The 15,400-nt window shown below is 43.1% G+C and overlaps 1 protein-coding gene across 1 annotated transcript; it reads right to left on the bottom strand.

Annotated features, from left to right (window-relative positions):
* Positions 1-634: 634 nt before the first annotated feature.
* On the bottom strand, positions 635-14,561 carry LOC119661470. The gene is made up of 5 exons (XM_038070833.1): positions 14,455-14,561; positions 9,592-9,711; positions 2,598-2,724; positions 1,013-2,544; positions 635-953 (listed from the first exon to the last, which is right to left on the bottom strand). The coding sequence occupies exons 1-5, from the start codon at positions 14,508-14,510 to the stop codon at positions 695-697; spliced, it is 2,094 nt and encodes a 697-aa protein (XP_037926761.1). The 5' UTR covers positions 14,511-14,561; the 3' UTR covers positions 635-694.
* Between the last annotated feature and the right edge of the window lie 839 nt (positions 14,562-15,400).

The raw sequence follows: 15,400 nt of genomic DNA, 5'->3' as shown, positions 1-15,400 counted from the left end.
TGGACGGCAAGCCATGTAAGGCAACGCAATGATAAAGGGAGCTAGGCGAAGATATTGGCCGTTAAACCTACCATGTAGCATAATTCCACGGTCCTCACTCGGGGATTAATTTGAAGACCAAAATCAGTGGATGCAAGGCTTATCTAACCCTTTTCCCAAAGATAGGGTTACGGAGCCCGAGTTGTACAGAGCAACTCCAAACTTGAGCCCACAAGGACCTCTGCGCGCCATATGGGCACAACCACTACAACCTCCGGTGAGGCTTCGTGGCAAAAGTCACTTTAAATGAGTCCTTTGCAGACTCGAATCTGATAGCCCCCTTCAACGGCACTCCCCAACGGCTCGACTGGCATCAGCCCGGAGCTTGGGAAAGAGAAGACTAACTTTCTTACCGTCTATCTTGTCCTTTAAATACCTCTTAATGCAAATAGGGAACTGTTGATCTTACTTCGCAAGTCGTTAATCAAGTATCCTGTAGATTGTGATTTTCAAAACATCTAATTTGCTTCCTGATTACTGTTAACCGGACAAAACGACAATAGTATTAAAGTATAAATACAGAAGAAAAACATATAAATCACACCTCTTTCAACTTTATTTCAAAAATATAATTAACGAAATCATCCACGATAATGCCGGAATAACTCGTTGCAAATTCAAGCAAATATATCCTTTACCTAAACTGGTTTCTTGTTCACACTCGACTGTTAGGAACAGCATATTCGTTGTTCGATTTGTTGACAAACTCCAATTTATCACTTTGCATCGACAACGTTTCTATTGTTTCTTCAGATAATCTTTTCGGAAGAGGCGGTGGGGAGTGTATTGGAAACCATTCGAAGTACAAATTGTCTTTACGTTGTGGTCGGTTGGATATGACCTCATAATCTGGAATTATGTAATCTCGATTGCTCTCTCTACTACTTGTAGATAGCCTTCTGCCAGAGGCATTTCTGAAAATGCATTAATAGAACTATTTGAAGGAATGAATTAGATAAACCTAAATGACTACCGTTTAAGGGAATTGGTTTTCAAAACTTCCTCGGATTTACTTTTTCTCTTGGGAAGAACCACAACTTCGGCTAAGTTTTTATTCAGGATCACAATCCGTTTGGCTCCTTTCAGCAAAGTAGGGTTGCATCGAATAATACAGAACATGGTAACACCTCCTAGAAAAACTGCAACCAATATACTTATTATAGATAAAAGAAGTAGTGCTGTTTTGCCTTCGGAATCTAGAAAATCAGCTTCATTGCAATCTACTTCCACAAGATGAGACTGGCAGTTCAGAGGAGTCATTTCAGGGTCGTTTCCCTTAACTATGCAAAATACGTACAGGGCTCCTAACTCAAGATCCTGTATTGTAAAATTCTGCATTTCAAGTTCCGCACATCCTAAATTATGTTCTGTGTAGTGATTCTGAACTTTGTTGAAATCCTTTGCTGCAGGAGTGAACCATACAATGGAAAACTCTTTTGCAGGTTTCTCCATAGATATCCGTACGACTCCGGATGAAACCTTAGAGATATTGAATTTCATGTCCATTTCCTTAACATACAAAATCGACCTCGCGTCAGCTGAACCAGGAACACATATATCCTCCACATCATCCTCACAGACAATTTCTGTTAGACTGGTTTCATCGGGATGTTTCGTTGAAGTAGATACAGGAATCTTGGTTGTAGTAGTGGTCGTTTTAGTAGTATTTACAGTTGGTAATGTTGGGCCCTCAGTAGTTGTTGTTGTTGAAGGGATTATGAAAATATCTGGATGCAATTCTTTACCTGCGAATTCAGGAGGGGATGCACATTTTGGGCTATCGACGAAGACACGCTTATTCTCTTCTATAAGGTTAACTAAAGATAGAAGCCGACATGTGCAATTCCAAGGATTTCCACTAAGTTTAATTTTAGAATGCGAATCGCGCTCAATAATTGGTTCAAAAACCTCACCAGAAACTTCCTTTAGATAATTATTCTCCAAATATAAATCCGTAGGACCTTTTTGCGCCACCGCGAATGTCCTAGGATGTAGTGAGCTGATTTTACAATCAGTTAAATTTAAGTAATATTTTGGAGTTACATTTTGAAATGTACTCTCATTAATGGTGTCACCAAAGTTGTTATTTCCTAGTTCCAGCGTAATTAATTTTGGTAATGGAAGGATCCCAAATAACTCATTTGGTGAATGTAAATCAGAGACACCATGGATTTCTATTTGCTTAATATTGTTTTCTATTCCATCTAAGTACTCTGGAGAAAATTCTTTGACACTATGGTCTAGTGTTAGATCCGTCAGTGATGTTAAATGGGCAAAAGATCCTTTTTTCAAGTAATCGATGCTGGAGAAGGAGATTTCAAGGTGACTCAATTGTTGATAAACAGATCCTTCGAATGCATCCTCCTCAATTCCTTTTAGTTCGGAGTTTCTTATGTACAATCCTGCCAGGGTAAAGGTTCCAGTGAGCCAGTTTCTTTTCAATGCAGAATCGTGAAATGTCACATTAAGTAAAGTTAAAGTTAAAGCATGCAAACACAAAACGCTCTAAAAAAAGGGTATTTTACCAACTGTGAAATTAAAAATGTTAATTATCTTACAGGTGGTGCCCGCATGAAATCCAGTACGTCATCAATACTACCACTATCGCAAATAACATCACATTTGTCCAGGATGCATACCTCGTTGTTTCTAAGTTCGTTTTTCGCTCCACATTCTTGAAATAATCTGCAAAAAGAGAAACAATCTTTTCAAAAGTGCTCGAAAGGTTACAGTTGCCATTGAAAAACTTCAAAACTTCCTTCCATTTTTTCAAGATCAAAATTATCTTACTCTCTTTCCTCTTTTCCATGGATGAAGAACACTTCGCATGAACGGAACGGAAACATGGATGAAAAGAATAAAGGTACTGGGGACGATTGAATCGTTCAGATACTTGCAGGTCTTCTACCGGAAAGCAAAACGGGTGTAGATAGGAACCAAAGTCGTGGATGCAACACCAGCTTCAATCCCCGTTGGAGGAAACCCGGAAAAGAAGCACGGAAACGTACACAGTGAGTGGGCCAAAAAAGGGAAATCTCGAAGTAAGCACCATTCAGACAAACAGAGATATATCATAGCACGAGTTAATGGACTTCGGTATGCATACAAGAACCGTGGGTTGTTGGTGGGGTACTCAGGGGCCCAAACTTCCAACATGCTGACCTGTTGCATGCCAATGGAAGCGATCGACCCCGCTCCTGCATGGTATTCTCAAAAGACTTCCAGGCTAATTTGGTTAACGACTTATATGATGGTGACATCACATCGGCTAAGCTAACTATAAAAAGTTAACAGGAAGATAAAGAGATATTATAATGCTCTGCATATTTTCCCTATGACGCAGAAGACGTTCCCAGTAGAACATTCATCAGAGCTGTCCAATATGCGAAAAGTAGAGGCATGGGCGTAATACCAGGATGTGCTGTCAACGCTCACAAAATATGCTAGGCAAATTCCAACATAAATGAAAGAGGATCGAGACTACTGGACTATCTAGTAGGAACCGATTTGCAGATCCTTAATTTGGGTAATGAATCCACTTTCTTCAACGTGGTCAGGCGAGAGGTCATCGACATCACGATGGCATCTCCTGACATAGCAGCCCTGATCGGAGAGTGGAGAGTATCAAACGGTATCACACTCTCGGATCGCAGACACATAGATTTCGTAATGGGCATGGATCCACCTCCAACCATTCCATTTCGGAATCCGCGAAAGACAGATTGAGTATTATATAAGACAGAATTGAGCGGCCGCGGAATTGCTAGAATTGAGAAGACAACCTAGATTATCAAAACTAGCATGAGAGAAGCTTTTCGAAGAAAGCTTCCCACTCAAGATGCCTAAGAAGGGTAAAACACCATGGTGGAACTCGGATTTGGCAAAACAGACGAGAACGACAAGGATGCTCCTTAATCGTGCTCTGAAGGGTGAATCAAGCACTAGCTGGAATCGCTATAAAGAGTCTCAGAAGGCTCTAAAGAAAACCACAAGATCGACTAACCGATCATCATGAGTCACTTTTGCGAAGAGACTAACTCTCTTGAGGCAACCTCAAAGCTGAAGCGGATTCTGGTTAATGAACGTAGCCAGAAACTGGATTATTTACGTTTAAAAGACGGGAGGTACACAGAAAGCGATGAAGAAATGACAAACCATTTGCTTAAAGTGCGCTTCCCAGGCAGCACCCAAAATCTAATCTCGGGGCCAACAGGTGCATACAGCCCTCAACCGAGAGCCTGGAATCTGGCATGCAAAGTAGTATCACTGGAGCGAGTAAAATGGGCATTTAACTCGTTCCATAGATACAAGTCTGCAGGTCCGGATAGCATCATTCCTGCGCTAGTAATAGAGGGAATGGATGCGCTGGGTCTACATATTCGGAATATATATCGCGCATGCCTAGCACATGCTTACATTCCAATTAAATGGCGTGATGTGAAGGTGTTATTCACCAAAAACCAGGAAAACCCCTAATACACAGACGCAAAAAGCTTCCAACCCATCAGTCTAACGTCCTCTCTGCTAACAGGACTAGAAAGTCTAGTAGATTGGTCCATAAGGGGTACCCACATTCCTAAGTGGCCACTTCAACATATGCAACACGCCTACCAGAAAGGCAAATCCACGGAGATAGCACTCCATCAACTTACGGCAAAAATTGAAAAGGCGATGTTCGAAAAAGAATACGCCTTAGGCGCACTCATGGACATCGAAGGTGCCTTCAATTATGCCTCATTCGCGGCAATTTGTGATGCGGCAAGACAGCATGGAATCGAACCGCTGCTAATCAGTTGGATCCTTCACAAGCTAGAGTGGAGAACAATCCACATATCGGTTGGCCAGAAGTCTATTGACACAGAATGTCTCAGGGCCTGCCCACACTCTCCACTATTATGGCTCTTGGTAATGGATACCCTGCTGTGGCTCCTGGAGGACAAAAAAGTCGTAATAATTACCGGCAAGTTTGCGGACACAGTATGTGACCGCTTGAATGCAACTTTGTATGAAATCCACAGCTGGTGCCTCCGCAATGGACTCATGGTGAACGCTAGCAAGACTGGACTAGTTATGTTCACTAGGAACGTCAGCTGGGGCAGCTGTACGCTACCCACCTTAGCAGGGGCGGAAATCCAGCTGGCACAAACAGCCAAGCCAATGTGAGGAGGAGGAGGAGACGACCCTGCATTTTTTATGCAGCTGCCAGGCATCCTCAGATCTCAGAGGAAGACACTTTGGCAAGGTTTTCTTCAATGAAGAATCTGCACACTCTCTGCCTCTGGAGAATGTTCTCAGATTCCCTAAAGGCTGCGAACGCCGTCGGCGGGAAGCCATTGAATACGCAATTTACGCGGATAGTACAATGGGCCAAACAATGGCCTGTGTGCTCGGAGCTGCGGCTCCCCTCAGTAAACTAAACTAAACTAAGAATAGATTAAGAAATCGGGAAACCGTAATTTGCGCGCTTCAGGTATGAAAGGTTTTGTGTCTTTCTATATAAAAATATTAGAACTGACATTTGTCCCATTTGTACCTAGTATGTGATGTGTATGCATGAAGCCTGAAAATCCACACACAAATTTGCACTAAGCTACTATAACGACTGCTAGCTACTACTACTGAAATTTTTACCAAACCTGGTAGAATTATGCTTTATATCATAGCCTATATTACTGCAAAATGTCACGAACTTAAGGTGAGTTTTACAGACAGGGACAGACGGACCTCTGAGAAGTTGTCAGATCTCACGTTCAGGCACGTCCGTTCGTGCGGATAAGGGAATTTCCGATGATGTACGAACATGCACTTATAGGCATTTGGAGGTATGCGGAGGTCGGATAGGTGGGGGAAAACACCAACTCGTGGACAAGAATGGCTATGCGAGGAACACCTAGAACAGAAAACCAATGATCGTTGATGTGTGAAGACTGGTTGGCAGTAACTGCGTCTCAGGCACATACCCATGCACCAGTTGCTGACGGAATCTGATACAGTACCCATCTGTATCGCCTTGTAAGCAGACTCCCCACCCGCACGTGTCGGTGCTACGCCTATGTTCCTTCCCGCATAGACCGTACGACGACAAGGGTGGAGCTGTGACTGGTCGGTTGAACGTTTCCTGCGGGTTTCGGAATCCAACACGCCACTTCGTTACAATCCAAATATGGGTGAACCGTGGTTTAGTGAGTTAATCCGGTTAAATCAGGAGATATACAGGGGGAACTATTGCTGAAAGCCTACGGAACTTTCGGCGGCTGTTTACTGTTTGGTAGGCAACTCAAATAGGGGAAAGACGACTGGATTAATAAGACCTCCTATGGAGCACTGGGATAGCGACAGGCTGACGACTCCCACGGCTGTGAGCCTGTGCCTGAATTTGGGGCAAATACCCGAACAAAAATATGGATGAAGGAAATAAAACACCATTAATATTGAAGGACGAAGAGAATGTTGATGCCATTCTTATTAATCAGATACTGCAACAAGTGATAACAGGGAGGTAATGAATCTGGATCCCTTTAAGCAAAGTTGTAAAATGATACGCACCCCACCAAGTTCCGTGAAGACGGATAGACGACCAGGTGTTGATAATGGCAAAGACTGTACCGGACCAAGCAAGGAAGACGCGGTGCAACGACGAAATAATATGAATGAAAGCCAAGAGACCTGGAAAGGCGAACTGTTGCTCGAATGACAAAGTCGGAAAGGCTTTTTGTAACGTATTATCATTAGCGACAAAGAGTGGGACATGACGATAATCCGAAATAGAAAAAAGCCTGGGGTAAGCTGGTCATGCATCAGCATGGTCAAAAAAGTCAAATATCTATTCTTCAAAACTCATACTCATGCTGCTCAGACGGCATGGGTTGAGGATAAAGAACAGAAGCAGAGGGAGCAGGATACAGGAGACAGAAAACAGACCAGAGCCTCTCTCCTCTGGGCTATTTTCTGTCTCCTGTATCCACTAGAAGATAGTGGACTGAGGATACAGAACAGAGAAAGGTGATAGAGGGCAGATGATCTAAGGCAAAGGTCATATATTCAAGGAGTGCAAGGCTGACCCTGAATGTATGCTTTGCAAAGTAAAAACACCATCGACTGTCGGCATATCGCAGGCAGCGTCATATGCTCTGTATTTATAAGAACCTTGGATTATATATCGACTTTCCTAGGGGCAGGCTTGGACTCAATGACATATGTGAGTACCACATTGGCAAGCAAAATGTTTTTTTGTCCACCAGGCGGTGATTTATATTCTCGCTATACTGGAAATTATTGAAAATCCATTCGTAGACATACTGTTGAGAGGCCATGATCCCGATGGAATGACTTCAAAAATCGCTCATTGAAGAGGCAAAAACTAGCTTTACCATCGAAGCTCAGTTAGCAACGGGAACTTCACACCGAGAAATTTGTCTTATACACACGGTAGGAAAGATGCTAGAAAGGGTCATCTACTATAGGCTTCTCCCCATCATAGAAGACAGGCATGGCCTATCGGAGTGACAATTTGGTTTTCGTCACGCCCACTCAGCTTTTGAAGCTGACTTAGAACACGATGTTATAAATGCTGTGCCGTGGTAACATTGGACGTCGAAAATTCGTTCAATTCACTCAGCTGGTATTTCATAGATACTTGATTAAACTACTCCGAAAGTAAACTTTGCTACGATGCAAATGGGAAACCTAAGGAGTACCTCGTCACGGCCTACCTACCTACCTACCTCGTCACGGCAGGAGTATCAGAGGATCCAGCGTTGGGTCCTCTCCTGTGAAACATGATGCTCAATGGTTTCGCGGTTGATCTAGCCATGGTTGTAATTGCGAAACAACCTGAAGATGTTGACATGTACGCCAATGAAACGGTCAACCCCATAAAAGCGTGTTTGAAGACGGTTCAGCTTGTCTTGTGGCTGGACTGGTTCGCTTTATCCTATTGAACTCAGCACCGGCCTGTGATGAAGCAGTAATCCAAGGGTAAACATGACTTACTGGTTAATGGCGCTCAGGGTGTGCATTGCCTACAGAACAATCTCTAGCGAAGCAGCGTATGTGATTACGGGGATAGCCCCGAGGGACGATCGGGCAAGTAAGGCACGCTGACTGCACTAGAAAAGAAGAAATTACCTACCTAAAAAAGATACAGAATACCGAAGAGCGAGAAGACTGGATTCGCTGGAAAAGTGGCAGCAACGATGGCATGGCTCACAGAGTTTTCACTAAAGCCGCACGCGGAATCTCTGTATTGAAGAGCAGATTCAGCGACGAGACAGGGAGATTAACTACCACCTGACCCAATTGCTGTCACATAATGATAGTTACAGGAAATATTTGTACCGATTCTTCCTCCCTTCCTTCTACCTTCCATGTCGGATCACAGAATCATTTGATTCGACATTGAGGGTAACTCCGAAACAACAACGTCCACCACGCGTACGGGTCATCGTTACCGATTCGACGAAATGTATTTCACCTCCCATCAGGTCTTCCCGATCTTATTCTTACCCTTTACTCTTCTGCATCGGCCACTATGCGACAGTGAATTCTATTGCATAGCATGGTCTTTTGTTGAGGTGTGACCTATCCATTGCCACTTTCGCTCTGTGATTAATAAATCTACCGGCATCTGCCCCGTAAGCCGACTTAGCTTTTTTCAAGATTTTGTCAGGTCAGTGTACGTGCATGACCTAGGGCAGACAAGTGTTAAAGAAGGCTTAGAGCCTTTGGGTAACAGTGCTGATCACTTTCCACGTTTTACTTCCATATAACAGTGCGGAGAGAACATTAGCGCGGAACAATGTCAGTGGCCAAGCATCTGTATTTTGAGATTTTAGACAAAACAGCAAAAGTGGATCTAGTGCTATTAATAAGTCAGGTGACGGCAAATTCACTTTATGCATGCGTGTCAATGCAGAAATATCCTGAGCGGAAACCAGCCTACTGTTTGCCGAACAACCGTTCGGGATGGTCCTGGATGATACTATCAGTTTAGTTATTCTCTTTGTGAAGGCACCGGTATTTAAATGCTCGTCCAATTGCCGTAATCGAGACGGGTGCCCTTTTTCGAAATCATCCCATTCTTACAGTCTCTTTAGAAGATATCATGTTTCCAGGATTTCTCGATAAATGCACACATGGTATTTAATTGGATGTGATCCGGTTGAGAACCGTTGTGAAATGCTTCTTCCACATTTTCTACATTGTTGTTAACGAGGACTCGATCATTGTCATGGCGAACACGACACAGAACTTCCGGGGATTTCGCATGATGTCGGTGCAAGAGTGCGGCACCCTTGCCACCAATTGCTTCCATGATTGCGTAGTCAGCTGGATTTTATGACACCTCGTCGGGATGTGGCCGAAGGCTTGAATAACGCCAGAGAAACTAGGGTTTTAATGGTGGCTCAACGCTCCCTATTTTTTAAATTCTTCACTTTATCATTTTTATCTTTCACAAAATTTGTGCCCAACCAATCTAAAATGTATCTACACAAATAAGTTGACTAAATTAGAAGGAAACCAAAAATTTTAAACTCAATCAATATCTATCACCTCACAGCTGTGTTGACCTTTTTGCCCTCTGGAATATTTGCCAAAATAAACCAGGATACAAAGCCAGTAAGGACGAGTAATACCAAAAGTTTTGATAGGTGCCGTCCAGGATTTTTGCATCTGAAAAACGTTCAATAGGAAAAATTATTGCAAAACAATCGTATTGATTTGCTTTTAGTTTAATTTTGATAATAACATTTTGTAAAGGGTTAACTTTTTAGCCCACAAAGAACTAAGTGAAGCAATTGCCGCTCTAAAGGTGACTAACGATCTAAGGTGTCTTACAGGATTTCTATAATAAACAAGTCGAAAACCAGAAAGCGCGACACTTTATGGAAGGTGGCAAAATGTATGAAATTGCAGGCCAACATGGACAGGTACATAGTATGACAATGCTGATTACACCAAAAAAGAAGGTCTATGATCATTTTAGTTTTCAGATAATATGGACAAGGGTGCATTTATGAAATGGGATTTAAGGCGATCAAAAGGTTGTATGGGTCCCAGGACAAAGCGTGGATTGGTACACACGATGGATGTAAAACCTGGGAAAAGCGTGCTGAGCTCTACTCTCAAACCCTATCTCCACCTCCACTTGGTGGAGTCCTTTCGTAATGAAAACTGCGACGGAGAAGAATGAAGGCGAATCTCTCGCTCCTAACAATGAGACAAAACGTACCAACCAGTATTCCAGATTGAGGGTTGGGTAGGACTGACAACCCTACAAGGAAAGCCACGGTAACGGAAAAACGGGGCCGAGCCTCGAACTTGTTAGGTCGATGATTTTATTTTTGTCCCGCATTAGGAATTTGAAAAATCAAATTTGATACTTCAGGTTTGGGTCTTCGAATTTTGGCTACGAGAGTGGGATTTAATTTTGTGACAACCTCACCTCGCTTTGCTGTTCTTTGCGCGAAAGATTTCTTTTGCGGCCCGTTCTGGTTGGGGATGGCACTCCTGTTGGGCAGACTTGCTGTGGGTTGTGAGCCACGTGGAGTGATACGCCCATTTCATTGCGATTTTGTCAATACTGAAAGACCTCAACGACTTAATAGCGGAATCCGAGTTTGTGGGGATAACTGATTTGATAGATTGTTTTATGGATGAGCGCGATTTTCGCGTATAAATAATTCAGTATAAATGTTGTGATGAGACCAGTTCCAGGAATATTCGCAGACTTGCTGGCGCTCCTTCCTGTAGAAGGACGTGTGATGGGGAAACACGGTCATGGTGACCACAACGGCAATGGTAAGAGGTTCGTAATTAGTCGTACATTTTTCGAACACAGAGCCTATCTTATGGTGAGTTGGGTTTCAACTGTCCAATGCCGCACGAGTGATCAGATCGACAACTTCATGATCAGCAGTGGATTTAGGAGTTGTCTCCTGAGTGTGCGTAACAAGAGAGACGTTGACATCGGCCTGGAAAGGGATCATCATCTGATGGTTGCTTACATTCGCGGGCTGCATCCATTACTTCTCACAGGGTTGGGGAGCTGCGACCCCCTAAGTTCAAAAATGCTCTTTTCTTGGGTACTATACAGATTATCGGCTACGTTACGAAGGGGTGTCATGAAATCTCGGTGTCATGGGAGCGGACGATGAATGCAAGGGTTTGAAGGCTCTACTGACCGCTGTGATCGATGGCGGAGGTGACGCGTTCGAACTCGAATACCGAGCGAAATCCCGCGCACACATTTTGGGTGTAACAATTGAAAGACTATCTGCGTCCTCCGTGCTATTGTAAAGATAATTGTTAAATAATTCTAGAACGCATCAAAGAACATCTCGAAAACTTGATCGACAGAGAGCAGGCAGGTTTCCGCTCCGAATGCTGACCACATCAACACCCTACGGATCATTTTGGGACAAAGCACGGAATTTAGATTTTCCTTGTACTTGCTCTTCATCAATTTCGAGAACGCTATCGATAGCATCAACTGGAAGTGAATGTGAAATACTCTACAAAGGAGAGGCATTCCGGTGAAATCAATAGCAACTATAACAGTGACATATGATTGCGCAAAATGTCAAGTGCTACACCGAGATAAAATCTCGAAGGATTTCGAGGTCAAAAACGGAGTCCGTAGGGGGCCAACCTCAAATAACCGAGCTGTACTCACGTACAACAGGAATTCACCCGAAGTATAAGAGTCTACGGGCTATCTCGGTTCCCATGGTACCAGTATACCTCTGGTAAGGTTTCGTGACCAATTTTCCACTTCAGATGAGTCCCCGTGTAGACTCGGGTCTGATCGCCCCGATTAAGCCTTTGGAGCATTCATCTACTGCATCACGGCCGGCAAGCCAAAGTGAGTACAGCGTCTCCCGGTGCCGCCACTATGAAGGTTCTCCTCGGCCACTTGGTTTTGGTTTGGCCGACAGAGTTGCCGCCCCGTCTTTCTCACACCACCTCTGAGCACCAGTTGCGCTGACATGTGGAACTGCTCCCAATGTCGGCAATGATTGTGGATGTGGAGAATGAGCAAATTCGTCAGTTGAAATCTGCTCGAAGTATTCTCGCCACCAATTCGTCGCGTCTCGACGGTTGGTAAGCAAAGTACCGTTCTTATCATTAACGAGACACTTGTGGTAGAGGCGTTTCTTTTTACGGACCTAATTCGGTTGATGTACCGCCTACCTGGCTTGGTGACCCCGAGGATTGCAGAGACCGCTTTGTGGATCGTGTCTTTCATTTGGTTCCACGGTTCTTCCACATTGGTAATGGTTGGTAATCGCGTGAGATCATTTCTTCTTTCTTCTCACGAAATCGCCACCATTGAATGCGCGGCGGGCGAGTGCATTCCTCACGCTATTTTATCGGTGGCTTAATTCGCAGGACGGCAATGAACAGCCGATTTTGGGGTACGATGGTCCCGTAGGGAACGGCTTTGCAATCAGTGACAGTGGTAAAATGTCGGCGTCTTATGAGAATATAGTCGATTTGCGTTTTACTGTTCCAACTATAAAATGTAGGAAGATGAGACAATCGTTTGGTGAACCATGTATTCAAGGTCGTGAGTATCCGCAAAATCGATTATACACTCGCCACCCTCATTGCGTGCTCCAAGCCCCTTCCCCAAGGCACCTGTTACCGCCTGCCTTTTCACCCACATGACCATAAAGGTCACCGGCAATGATGACCTAGTGGTCAACAGGCATGTGACAAGTCTTTTCATCGAGAAGTCTCCAGAAGGCATCTTTCTCCGCATCAGGTCGACCTGTCTGTGGTGCGTACGCGGTGAAGAAGTGAATAGTGCGATCAGCTGATATAGTGGTGAGCTTCATCAGCGATCATCAAATCGTTCGACTTCTTTAAAAGCACCATGGAAACCCTCCGAATGTAATGCCAACACCGTATTGAGTGTGTGGGCTATCAAAATAGAGAAGTTTGTAGCCATTTTTACCGCGTTCGCGTTCAATGTCACAGCTTTTGGTACCCGACCATCGGGTTTCTTGCAGAGCGCAGATATTAATGCGCCTTTTTCGAAGGGCTCTTGTGAATTCCTCGCATTTTTCCGCAGCTTATTTCCCGATCCGGTCAGATGATAAAACATGCTATCTAGTAGGAAAAGGGGAAATATGTACTGCTTATAATCAAATGAATTTCTCCAGCAGCTCAATTCAAGACAGTTATGAAACAAGATGGTTTGCATGAAAGCGTGAATCCCACAAGGTATGGTAAAAGCAATCACACTATTGGAAAACGCCATAACTTTTGTAAATGGTGCCAATTGTCAATTCGGTTGTGACATTTGTGAACTAATGAAACGTAGAGTAGAAGTCGATGAGCCATGAATCGGTTTACTCCGCAAGAAAGCAAAATAATTGATTCCATTTGTTGCATTGTGTTGGCGCAGCCTGAATTTGGTCGCAGATTTCCAGGCCGTCCGACACCAACTGGGTAAATACTGCGGCGTTTGGCCACTCGTCTTGAAGAGACTGCGACAACACGAGATGTTCCCAAAGCTGGCCGGCATCGGGGCAACCGTTCTACTGAGAATATCACTGCTGTTGCCCAAGATGTCGAATAGCAGCCGGAAGGTTTCTGGCACACCGAAAATCCCTGTATCACGAAGAGCCATTATACTCGCTCGAAGTTACTGCGTGGTGTGCTGTTTATGCTGGATGAGTCATCGGACCATTTTTCTTTGAAAGCACACCGGGCCAAACGACAACTATGGACGTTCCGTGCTACAAAGCCATGATTACCGATTTTTTTCTTCCTCTGAATTGGGACTGGAGAACATGTGGTTCCAACAGGACGATCCCACGGTGCACACTACTCCAGACACAACCGATATTCTGAAGGAAGCATTTCCGGGTCCACCATGTACAAACCTGCAGTTGAAACACCGCTCTTCGATTGCCAGAAGGGTTCCTATCCACTCTCACCACTCTGGATAGGATAGATACAACTCATAATAACTATCAGTTGTAGAATGCAATCTTGATTCGGAATAATTTTTGGTAAAGTTATGGTGAGACAATTGACATCTCCTTTATTGCGATGACTCCAAATAGACCATATTCAGCAAATGGATGGCATGACGGTCGGAAGGGTTCCCCATAGAAAAGCCGGAAGGGCCTTGTGAAGGATAAATCAAATCAAAGGATCCTTTTTTTTATTAAAAAAGCAGAGTGTCACTTCCTTAAACTGGAAGACTGGAAAGAATTCCACTAGAGTACAGAGAAGCACAATTAACATAGGTTCACACCACCTACGCTATCCTCACTTTTAATTCACTTTCAGGAAATAAGACTGTCGACAATAATCTTGAGACGTAGCTTGAAAACGGACTATTAGAGAAATATGAACATTAAGGATTTGGAAACAAATCTCTGGAAAATATGAAACCCCTACCTTTTTGCTTTGGATCGTTTTCGCTTTTCAAGTTCAAATGATTTGGACTGAAACATTTTTTGGTTACACTTACACAAAGGAGCTACACAGTTCAATGGCAACCGTTCCCAAAAATGCTACATAATAACTGATTAGAATCCCAAGATTAAAACTTTCCCTGCTAACTATTGAATATGAATAAACTAATTTGGTAGACATTTATCTACGCATTACAGTGTAAGCCTTTTGTTTTGTATGTACACTTAGTATAGAAAAATGTTGTGCAGTGTCTATTCTGTGGAGAGTTCGGGGGTAGAATATGTACTATACTACCTGTGATAATGGAAGGTGTAAATGGTCAACATTTTATCTACTCTATAAATGAAATTATTTATTAAATTTACCAACCAAGGTCGCCTCATTAAAATGGCCAAAGCTAGCCACAAAGGCTATCTTAAGCAATGATAATAACATTTTCAACTAAAAAGAGAACCTCCTTCTATTCTGTCCTGTTGAAAAATTACTATCTTCACCAAGAAAAGTAATATCCAGCGTGGAACTTCATTGCAAAAAATCCTTTTAAAGCCAATATATCTCCTCTCATCGGAAATTGAAGAAAATATAGTTCCGCTGACGATCAGAAACTCTTTGCCAAGGCTGTACCGATAATTATACAATGCTCGCAAAAGTCAATGGAATTATCTAACCTGATAAAAATAGACGCAATCCTGCATTAGAGTATTTACACAAATTCGAAGAGCCATTTCCATTGCAATTCCAACTAAGCACATGCAAAATCGTATATTGTGGATTTAATGAAAAAATGCCACCAAAGCAAATACGAACAAAAACTTCTGGTTTTATTATCTAAAAGTTAGATAAAGAGTTATAATTTGATTAGAAATAATAAAAATGTAAAAATAGAACAAGCTTAAGCAGACACACGAAGTAAATTGCTATCCTAGCT

The sequence above is a fragment of the Hermetia illucens genome, chromosome 1 (assembly GCF_905115235.1).
Source record: "Hermetia illucens chromosome 1, iHerIll2.2.curated.20191125, whole genome shotgun sequence".
In the NCBI taxonomy this organism is placed as follows: domain Eukaryota; kingdom Metazoa; phylum Arthropoda; class Insecta; order Diptera; family Stratiomyidae; genus Hermetia; species Hermetia illucens.
This window is presented reverse-complemented; position numbering and strand designations above follow the sequence as displayed.

Bases quoted from the DNA above. Each gene is read 5' to 3' on its own strand.
- LOC119661470 (XM_038070833.1), bottom strand. From the start codon at position 14,510: ATGTTTCAGTCCAAATCATTTGAACTTGAAAAGCGAAAACGATCCAAA. The intron at 2,725-9,591 runs GTGATAGATATT...CTCTTTTTGCAG, and splicing joins AAGGTCAACACAGCTGTGAG to ATTATTTCAAGAATGTGGAG. The intron at 2,545-2,597 runs GTAAGATAATTA...CCCTTTTTTTAG, and splicing joins ATTTCATGCGGGCACCACCT to AGCGTTTTGTGTTTGCATGC.